This window comes from Calidris pugnax, unplaced genomic scaffold (genome assembly GCF_001431845.1).
Source record: "Calidris pugnax isolate Ruff unplaced genomic scaffold, ASM143184v1 scaffold326, whole genome shotgun sequence".
Classification (NCBI taxonomy): domain Eukaryota; kingdom Metazoa; phylum Chordata; class Aves; order Charadriiformes; family Scolopacidae; genus Calidris; species Calidris pugnax.
Window position 1 is genome coordinate 594,817 of NW_015091265.1, and position 10,983 is coordinate 605,799.

General features: G+C 40.2%; 1 protein-coding gene across 2 annotated transcripts in view; it reads left to right on the forward strand.

Annotated features, from left to right (window-relative positions):
* RASGRF2 (Ras protein specific guanine nucleotide releasing factor 2) overlaps nucleotides 1-10,977 on the forward strand; it is a 134,666-nt gene extending 123,689 nt beyond the window's left edge. For both annotated transcript variants that reach the window (XM_014960533.1, XM_014960534.1), the window contains exons 21-27: nucleotides 338-441; nucleotides 1,042-1,126; nucleotides 1,735-1,932; nucleotides 3,852-3,931; nucleotides 5,740-5,857; nucleotides 6,618-6,686; nucleotides 7,360-10,977. In XM_014960533.1, coding sequence (XP_014816019.1) covers nucleotides 338-441; nucleotides 1,042-1,126; nucleotides 1,735-1,932; nucleotides 3,852-3,931; nucleotides 5,740-5,857; nucleotides 6,618-6,686; nucleotides 7,360-7,452 — 747 coding nt within the window. In that variant the 3' untranslated portion in view covers nucleotides 7,453-10,977. The remainder of the gene's footprint in view (nucleotides 1-337; nucleotides 442-1,041; nucleotides 1,127-1,734; nucleotides 1,933-3,851; nucleotides 3,932-5,739; nucleotides 5,858-6,617; nucleotides 6,687-7,359) is intronic.
* The last annotated feature ends 6 nt before the right edge of the window (nucleotides 10,978-10,983 follow it).

Below are 10,983 nucleotides of genomic sequence, written 5' to 3' on the forward strand. Positions count from 1 at the left end.
AGAATGACCTCCCTTGACCTGCTGGCCACACTCTTCCCTATGCAGCCCAGGATTCCGTTGGTCCTCCTGGCCACAAGAGCTTGCTCATTGTCATTTTGCTGTCCACCAGGACCCCTTGATCTTTCTCTTCAGAAGTTGTCTCCAGCAGATCCATGCCTAACCTGTATTGGTGCCTGACATTTTTCTTCCCCAGGTGCAGGACTCTACACTTTCTTTGTAGCAAAGTTAATTACAACTCCGTGTTGAAAGTTCATGCGAAGTTTTTAATACCGTGTGCTTTGAAACGACCTTTGATGCAAAAAAAAAAGATCGCTAAGTGTTCTCCTTACTTTTGCAGTCAGACTGTCCGAAACCAGAGTGCTTTGAGACACTGTCGGCCATGGAGCTTGCAGAGCAAATAACTCTTTTAGATCACGTAGTTTTCCGAAGCATACCCTACGAGTAAGTGTTCTCCTACGAGCAACTGAAGCGCGTGTGGTGGATGAGTTACTGACCGGCGGTGTGAGGCCCCGCGCTGATTCACGCTGCTGACCAAAGGGCTTGGGTAACCAGAGGATAATGTCCTTCGGCTCTTTTTGGCGTTGCCTCTGAGTCCCCTGTAGTTGGGTCGTGTTTTGAAAGGCTGAGTTCTTTGCTGAGAACCAAAATCTGTGGCCAGAGGCACAGGTCTCTGGGGAGGGAGCGTCATGGCGGCTTCATTCATACAGCAGTTTAACGTGGATATAAGCACCTAAGCTGACAAGACCAACTTCAGATAGGGGCACAATGAGGAAAATTAGGATCGGGGTGGGGGGTGGGGGGGCTGGGGGAGAGGATTAAAAGAAAAATAAATCTTCTTTGTAATATTTACTGCTTCAGACAGCATTAAAAATGGTATAGTGCAGAGAGAAGTGCTAGAATTAGTGTAAAGCTGTTATTAGCTTCTAACAGAATGAGGTATACTTGTAATACACTTCGTCTACAGTTACAGATAAAGACTCTATACCGTGTTGATTAAGGACATTTTTGTTTGGTTTTTTTTTCTTTCCCCTCAATGTCTAGAGAGTTTCTTGGGCAGGGATGGATGAAAGTGGATAAAAATGAGAGAACACCCTATATTATGAAAACTAGTCAGCATTTTAATGATGTAAGTACTCTTAAATATAGATTACTTTCTAGGAATCCTATTGACACTGTCTATGACCTCTGGAACAAAAATAATATTTTTTTTTTACAATCTGATGTAACTTCTCATCTAATAGTGACTGAATGTTACAGTGTTTTTGTGATTAACCTTTTAAATCAAAGGAAAAGAAAATTCTTGTTTCCAAAAATTGGTACTCAGCATTTCAATGGCAAGTTAATGAAGTAGAACATTTTAAACTGTATTACAATACTTTGTTCCCTACAGAAGAAACTAAATTTGCTCCAGAGAGTGAAAATATCCCACTGATTCTATTTAATGAATGCCCTTTATATCTCTTTACCATTTTCCTAGAATTTTACTGAGAGACTTTCCAATCAGTTTTATTACTGTTGGCTTGGAGATACTCCCCATTGCATCTCTTACCCTTCTCCCATGTCATCATTCCCCACCAGCTTCCCTACATCACTGCTCTCAATGCACTTTCGGTGATTTTATTAAGTCATAAGTTCTGTTGTGCATTGGTTTTTTCCGCCTTGTTCATTACATAATTGTATGTTGAAAGGGGTTGTATTTAAATGTCCTAAATATCTTCCTCTTTGTTTGGTCAGATGAGTAACCTTGTTGCCTCCCAAATCATGAATTATGCGGATGTCAGCTCCCGAGCCAACTCGATTGAGAAGTGGGTAGCAGTAGCTGATATTTGTCGATGTATGCACAATTATAATGGTGTGTTAGAAATCACGTCAGCCTTGAACAGAAGTGCAATCTACAGACTTAAGAAAACTTGGGGTAAAGTATCCAAACAGGTAAGAAAGATAGGACTACGAGTAGGGTTTCTAGATTTCATTGGTCAGTGCGTTGTTCACAGAACAACATATTGAGGCAGAATTTCTCCTATAAATATTTCTACTTTTATAGTACTCTGACTATTTGCTGAAAGCACCAAGCGCTTGTCAAGGTATTTTGTGTCACGGTCTTCTGTATTTCATTTATCCCTTTTTTAATCTGATTAATTAAATATCTGTGGGAACAAACAACAGAATCAGCAGGTGTCTAAGACTACAACTTGAACTTGAAGTACTGAAATATTTGAGAAAATTAAATTTAGATATTTTCAGATATACACATCTAGATGGATACTAGCTAGAACTGAAGTCACCTCAGGTGCCTAAAACAGGAGCCCTATTTCCTTGCCTGTGCAGAAAGTGAGTAGAAAGCTCAGGACTTCTTCTCAAGGTGGTGAATTTTTGCTCTCCCAGTAAAAGACTGTAGACAACAAGTTTCTTTCTCATTTAGGGGCCTATTTAGATGCACTGAATACCTCCTTTTAACTCTTATCTTGCTGCTGAGACTGTAGGCAGCATGGCTAAAGCTGTGAGAATGACTGCCAGTAAGGAAAACAAGACGCATGAAAAAAAGACTAGCCAGGATAAAGAGTTCCAGTTTTTTATGTTCTCCGTTTTAAATGGTTTGAAGAAATTGGTTGAATGATTTGAATCTCAGCTTTCTGCTATTTCAAAAAAAAAGAGAGAATATTTTAGTATGGTGGAATAACAGAGCAAGGAGGTCAGTAGGACAGAGCCAATTGCTTGTAAGTGAGGCAGTATTTGGATACAGAGTTTACTCCAGCTAATTGGAAGATTTCAGGTTGCCCATTTTAGATCTGGCTAATTGATATGCGAAAGGTGGGATTTTATCATTGCATTTCCTCCTACATATAATTCTGCAGCTTTTGCAAAGCACCAAAGCAGCCCAAGCAATGAAATCCACTTAAAATACATTCTGACTGTACTGCCTTCTCCAGTCAGGTTTTTCTCAGCCTCTTTATAGCTGGTGCTCTGCCCTTCTATTTAAAAATAGGTTTAAAACCCTTTCAATACAAACTGTTACAAAAGACTTTACCTCCAAAAATTTTTATGTTTAGAATTTATTTGGTTTTTAAACTTCTAAATTAAAAAACAACAACAACAAAAACAAAAACCTCAAAAAACCCAAGATTAATGTCTCCAGTACTTTTTGGAAACATAATTGAGTGTTTCATCAGCCTGCTATTTAGAAGAAAAAGAAAGTGTCTGTTTCTGCCTACAGCTTTCTCTTAATTGGAAATTCAGTTCCAAACATGACAAATTTCTCATTATTCTCTATACTGTCTCAATTCTATAGCATAAATAGACTGAAAAGCAAATTTATTTGACTTATCAAGTAACCAGGTCTCACGGTGCCCACTGAAAGTAATTTGTATAAGACAGTAATATATTCTCAAGTACATACTCAGCTTTTATCAGAAATTTGGAGGCAAAACCACCTTAGTGCAAGCTGCAAGACAGTAAACATCTTTTATTGTCACTGATTTCAGTAAATGCAGCTGAGGATCCTCAGCAACATGTAAGATCAAGTCGCTAATATTCCTGTACACATAATAAAATGAATTGCTAACCATTAATTTAATGAACTTTTGTTTTTTCCTGAATTTGCAGTTTAATAACAGTAGGTTATTAACACAGGTTCTATGTATCATTCAAAGGAAAATCTTAAATGCTGCCTAATTTTTTGCCTAATATTTTCAGAAATGCACTCGGAACTGCAGTAAAACTAAATTCCTAATGCCTGTGTTACTACTTTTGAAAATGGGGTGAAGATGCTAAGTGATGACACCTTTTCTAAAACTCCAATCCAGTCATTTATGTGCAACAGCAATGACATTTGTAATGCATTTTCTTTCTAGACAAAAGCTCTCATGGACAAGCTTCAGAAGACTGTGTCATCTGAAGGAAGATTTAAAAACCTTAGAGAAACACTCAAAAAGTATGCTTCCCTACAATATACAATTGTGTTTTGTTATAAGCAGTGGATAGTACTTGTTAAAGATTAATTTACTTTGATTAAGCTTCAATAGTTAATATAATATTGGATAATATTTTTACCTAATAACCTTTTAAATTCTAGGGCGGGTTTTTTAGGCATTATTGTTTTGCTGAATATCCTGTGATTTAGTACCTCTGTTAGATAAATAGAGTATCTCCGGAGAATAACTGAAACAAATTAAACTATTATTCTGTGTGAATGTTCCCTGATGGAATTTTACTTACACTGATAAACTTTTTCAATAAGTGTAAAGCCTAGGTTACATAAATAAAAGTTCTTACTCAGTAACAGGATCCCAGAGTCCTTGTTCCAGATAAAAATTTTAGGACAGGACAAATGCACAATATTTCCTCTCCTATAGCCTCCCAGCCCCCTGGAGTCTGCCACCCTGGAAAACAGGCTGCTTTTTTTGTACAGTAGTCCTTGAATATTTTTTTCTTTAACTAATTTGCCAAATTGTGTTTTACCTTATGTAATTTTAGTATGCAAAATATACTGTGACAAGGGTTCTACAACCTAGGTATTGACTCCAGCTGCATGTGTACAAAACCTGTATTTTTGCAGCTTCTGTAATTAGAAGTAGGCTTTTCAGGGCTGAGTGGTACAACTACTTTAAATGATCTTGAGAGAAGCAAAGAATTGTACTAGTAGAACAATTACTGGAATGTTTCAAAAAAAAAATTATATATATATATAGTTCAAGTTAGTCAATTTTTACATAAAAAATGTTGTTGAAGATCCAAACACTTTTTAAATAATGTTTTTACTCTCAGTATGTGAACAGGTACTTTTATATGCCTTTAAGTCAATATATTGCTTGCCTGTGTAGGGCAATCACGCAATCATCCTCAGAATATAAAAAAAATACCCAGAATAAGCGCACTGCTAAGTGTTAACAGTACAGCCAGCCCTATACCTTCTTCTTAGGCCAGAGCTTCAGAAAACCAAGTGTGATACTATTTCTGCTGAGGCAAGAATCAGTGAGTGTGGAGCAGTGACTATGGCATTAAATCATTATCCCATTCCTCCTGCCCCTCCAAGAAAAGAAAATCTGAAAATCCCTCTTCTTTAGGGTCTCTGTGCCCAGTTTTCTAGATCATCTTTGCTGCCTGTCTTTCTCATTCTTCTTTGTGTTCACTGTTTAGGACTGAATAGACTTTGACAGAATGGTATATACATATATGTATACATTTACATATACATGCATATATGCATACATCTATGCATTTATGTTTATGTGTATATATGTGTATGTATATACCTATGTATGTGTATATCTCTCTACACACGTGTGCACATGCTCACACACACGCATAGATGTACCCTTGCTATACTGGGATGCTTACACGAATATCAATGCAGAATATCAACCACTCAGCAGCACTTCCCTGTGCATTTCCAGTTTGTGTGTAGGATCTGTGTCTGTCTGCCAGCCAGGACTGAAATATGCTGGAAGGTGTTCTCTGATTCCAGAGTTGACCTGTCCTTCCTCTCACTCCCATCACGTTGCTGTTCTACCTTTTTCTAAAGGTTATCTACCATTAATAGTAGATATTGGGCAGAATACATTCAGTTTGTCATGGGCTGAGCAAATGCAACTCCAGTGAAGTCAGAGAAGTTGTTTATCTTAGAAATGAATTTAACCCATTGATTAGAAGTGTGTCCAGTAATAAAGAGTTTGTGTGAGTTACAAAAAAAATAGTTTGTGAATTTAGCTACAGGCTAAATGGTGATTTCTTGTTTCTCAGTTGTAACCCACCTGCTGTTCCCTACCTTGGAATGTACCTGACGGACCTGGCGTTTATTGAGGAAGGGACACCAAACTTCACTGAGGAAGGCCTTGTCAATTTTTCCAAAATGAGAATGGTAATTTTGAGTTCCTTATATGCTTTCCCAACAGGTGTTTAATTATGTGAGTTAATTATTGATTTCATTATAACTCCTTTGAATTTAACTTCTAAGACTTAAAAGTATATTGGCATCATACAAGATAGATAGCTATCTGAAAGCTATTACTTGACCCAGTCTTCTATCACCACCTTCTGGTAAACTGAGTATTTTTACAAGGTAAATGCCTCCAATCTGTTCTCTGAGAAATGACACACAGAAAAAGCAGCTGTCTGAAGCGTGTGAAGGAGCAACAAAAGGTTTTTTTGAAATAACCAGTTTCAAATTTAAAGGAATGTAGTGATTTACCAGAAAGCAGTAATCACAATCTTTTCATGTGTGCTAGGGTCTATCTAAAAAAGCATTTTAAAGTTGATTTCTTTCCAACTACCATGTAATGTTTTGTAACAACTCCTCAGAGAGGAGCATGGAAATATCTCTTGTAATTTCATCTTAATGTCTTTCATATGGCTACACATTGCAGCAGTCACTCAAGGCAAAAAGAAGACGGGTTATCTGTAGGGGGTGAGGAGAAACAGGGTGGTTCGCCCGAGGCTGACTGAACAATAAATGGTTAATTTAGGAAAGTGAAATCCTTGGAAGCCAGTAGGAGATGATCTCTGCCCTTCCCTTCTCCGAGGATAAATTGCGTCATTTGAGGCAAAATTCTTGCCTTATGTGGCTTAGCTGAAATCAAAATGCAGTTATACTTATACCTACTCTTGTATTCTTTTTAAAGATCTCACATATTATCAGGGAAATACGCCAGTTCCAGCAGACCTCCTACCGCATAGAGCATCAGCAGAAGGTAAGGCTCTTCTTAGGCACTGTTACCTACTAACAAAATTGAAGCTGTGGTAGCAATTAGTTGTAGGATACAGCTGCTGTTGAAAGCCTAAAATCAATGTGTTCTGCTCCCGTACACACAGAGGAGAGGAGAGGACAAGCGCTCTGGTGAGAAGCAAGTTTTTCCCTCCTTCTTTGGAAGCTCTCTTGGGATCACAGCCTTCGTGGGTGTGGGGTACGAGGGAACGAGTTCAAAGGGAAACGTCTCCTCCCTGCCCAGTTGGAAGCATAATTCCACAGGGAATCCCAGAATCTCAGGATTAGGGGACAGGAGGTGGCCCAAGCATCTGCTGATGCTGTGTGCATCCTGCAGTTCTTTTCCCCTTGTCCCTTATGGGAGCAATGAAAATTTGCCCAAAGCCTGTGCCTTCGGAGAAGATTTCATCCCAGACTCCAGGTGAGCAAGCTGGGATTTGGTAACCTGGCTAAGGATTTGCTCATTCCTAATAAGCCATGCTTGATTCCTAGAGCGCTGCTGCTCCAGCTTTATATCCTTGAGACGAGTTGTTGTGTTTCTCAAGAAACCAACGTGAGGGGATCTCAGGATCCAACATGGACTGAAAGAGAGTAGGAAAGCAGAGAAATTTTTGTGGAAGTAACATCCAGTCTGTTCATCTGTGTTTTGCCCATTCTAGGTCACTCACTATTTACTTGACAAGACACTCATCATAGACGAAGACACTTTGTATGAGCTTTCCCTAAAGATTGAACCCAGACTCCCTGCCTGAAGAGCCAGCTTTGCCTCAGAGTCTACAGAAAGCTTTAGTATAATGAACAAAATTATGCATGCCAAGTCCTAAAGACAGCAAGGGAAATTTTGCGAAGAATGCAAGCTCTCTTTCCCAATAAGAGATACGGAGCCTCACAGCACTTCCCTCTCAGGCAAAGAAAATGAGCATCAGAGGTGGAAGACAAAGATGCTTCCTACCTGGATTAAGTGATTGCTGCTTTGCAAAGATAATGTTTTGCAGTAGGGACTGTGCATTTAATGGAAAATAGGAGACTTTCCTGTGAATGAGTACTCATTTTAGCCATCTTATGTGACAAATTAAGGGGACAGATATGAATGGTGATAATATACTCAGGTATATTAAGATAAATGAGCAAAATGAGATGGCTGTGATGGGGTCTGGTGTGATGGCTAACTGGCTAAACTACCCTTTATGAAATGTTACCTTCTTTAAACGTCTTGTCAGCCTTTTCTAAGGTGGCTGATTTTACCTATAAATGAACTGTAAATATTTTTCCATTAATTCACAATGAGAGTATTTACAGCATGGAAAGCAAATGAACTAGTTTAACAGCTGTAAATAGTTGCCAACCGTGCAAGCTTCAGCTGGGAAATACAAGGTTAGGAGCTATACCAGAGACTCGAGAAATTTGGACAGACAGTCAATGGGGATGGTTAGTCGAGTTGCACACAGCCCTGGAAAAGGCACTTTATTTTTCTGCACCTCCTGCAGCTTCTCTGACAAGTCAGGCTACAGAGCACTTTCTGGACACACTGTGGAGAGAAATACATGTCTGGTCTGGCAATGGGTAGTGATCAGCAGTGAACCCTAGGAGTTGGAGTGGCAGTCTCGTTTTATGTGGAATCAGTGGTTTGAAAAATGTCTATTTTTTGTACAGCCGTTCGGCACTGACTTAGCTCTAAAATTGTTCACATCAGTGGCAAGCTTTGAATGCCAGCAAACACAAACTATATATTTTTATCCGAGCTAGCACTTAATCATTTGCGTATGGGCATATGTTTAAGAAAACGTGCTATTTGTAAATGTTTTCAAAGCCTATGCTTTTGTGACATACCAGGTAGATAAATGTCATTTCTACAGCTAGTTGCTACTTCCTAAATTTTCCTGATCAAGAGTGGCCTGTTGTAGCTGCATGGAAAGTGAGCTCAATTGCATGCTGTAAAGTGCATCATAGTATAAAACGCAGGTATTAGCACTGTTGAAAAAAAATTGGCTGGAAAAGTGTCCTTACTTTTCCAATGATACTCAGCCAGTTGAAGAAATAGGGCTATATCACTGTATACCTCCCTTAAATCCTCTCAGGGAGACAGATGTTTAAAATAGATTGTGACCTAGGCCTATTTGATCTGATACTTCGTACCACAGTCATGATGCTTCTTAACACTGGCGATGAAAAATGGATCTGCCTGGCTTGTGGTTTTTGTCTTTATTTGCACTTTAATTATATTGCTGGCCCAGCCCAGAGCTGCACAGTAAATTCCATTTGTTCTGTCTGAGTGTAACTGCTAGCATTTATAAATGTACCTTAGCAACTGTAAATTTCATCAAGGTTCTTCATCACAAGGACCATCTCCTTGTAAATAACTGCATGAGGAAATGTCACAAATACTGCAGAATTCCTCAATTGGAAACGCAGACAGCAACAGAAAAGGAAATTCCAGAAACATTTTAAATAGTTCTGGCTATTGATTGCTGTAGAAATGAACATGGAAAATGTTACTTGTAGAAGCTTTTTATTGTCAAAAATGTGCTTGTTCTTTCAGTAATGACTGACAAGGAGCTGATTGCATCTCAGTGCATGATATGGAAAAAAAAAAAAAGCATGGTTTATTTGGACCACAAAACCAACTTACTGTGTATTTTCTGTACAAAAGCAGTTACCATATGGAAGTTTCATAAAACACTTTGAATGAATGAAGAAACAGGGAAAAAAGTGGTCCAAGAAGTGATTTCTTAACTTGGTTTTATTGTTTCTCTGTTAACCAAGAAAATGTGTAACAACTGTCAATGTCAATTGGCATCTCTGTTGTACGCTATTGACAGCTGCTTTATCTGCCTGTACCCCATTCTACCAAACTTCCTTGATGTTCTTAGGGTTACAGGGTACAATTCTTCATCTTTACTCTTTTCACAGTTCGTTGTTTTGTACTTCATGTGCGTGTTATCGGTTCTTCGGAGTTTCAGAACATTCAATGCATTTTAAGGCTTGCAATACGCAGGGGTGGTGCTGTGTTCGTGCCACAGTATTACAGACAGAGAGGAGGACAAAGGGACAGACACAGGGTTTTTCAAAGGTGCTGAGCATCCGTATCTTCAAACCGGTAGACAATGTTGGAATTCAGCCCCTCTGGAAAAGCTTCTACTACTTACATGCCAAAAGTTAACTTCTTGGGTCAGTGGCACAATGTAGAGTAGAATCGCTAGGACAACTAGATACTTGGTTTGTGTTTGGAGCAACAAAAGGAAAAAAAAAAAGGTTATGGTCACGGTAATGTTGGATTTGCTGATGACTAATATTCATGTTTTTGGTTGGGGGTATAGTGCGTTGATTAAAATACGGGAGGTGACTGCTGATAGAAGTGAGCACGCATCTCGTTACCCCCAGACCCAGCCGGTGTTGTGACCTCGGCCAAGGCTTGGAGCTGGCTGTTCTGCAGAGATCCCACCTGGCCTGTGTGTCTGCCCCATGGTCGGGTTGTGTACCTGGGGTGTCAGTGGGCAGCCACGACCTGCTTTATGTGAGGCTTTGCCGAAATACACCCGTGTAACCAGCTAGTGCAGTGACCTCCCTGTACAGCCCGCAGGGATGGTGGAGCTCCATGCTTACCGGCTTCTCCGTGCCACCCCACCACAGACGTATAGCTTGTAGAGGTAGAAATCCCAGCCACAAAACACCCACTGTTTGCCTCCGGTGTTTTAGGGAGGATGTCTCCAAGCGAGGAGCTTGGTCATGGTGATCTTGCTGTCTTTGAGGATCTTGTCCATTCCAGCTTGCGCGCCCTGGAAGTCAAGAGCAGACTTGGTTCTCTGCGGTCGGAGCGGAAAAAGCCCAGCTGATTGAGGGTTCCTAAAGGAAGAGAAGGGCTGAAGCGCCGATCTACTTGCCTTTCTTTGCCCCTCAGCCCCGCTGTGCCAGTCAGAGGCAAGGGCAGTTCTCACCACGGAGGGGCTGCTCCCTTCGTCACCCTCCGGGCAGAAGACCCCCGTGGGTGCTGGGGCTGGCTGGCTGCAATGGGGATATAGCATATTTCACCCGCTGGTTTCAGCAGTGGGCACACTTGCCAGCAAAGTCCGAGGGGAGTTTCGCAGTGGTTTTTTGTTTTTTGTTTTTTTTTTTTTGTTTCTTTGTTTGTTTGCTTTTTTGACTGCATAAGTAGCAGCCCCTAGTTAACCTGGGAACCTGGGCAGCAGCACAGACACGTCCCCCCTTTCCATGTGACAGAGGCCACTCGTCACACGCTGATACGGGGTTAGAGTTGCCTTCACCCCAGCCTTCGCTCCCCCCGT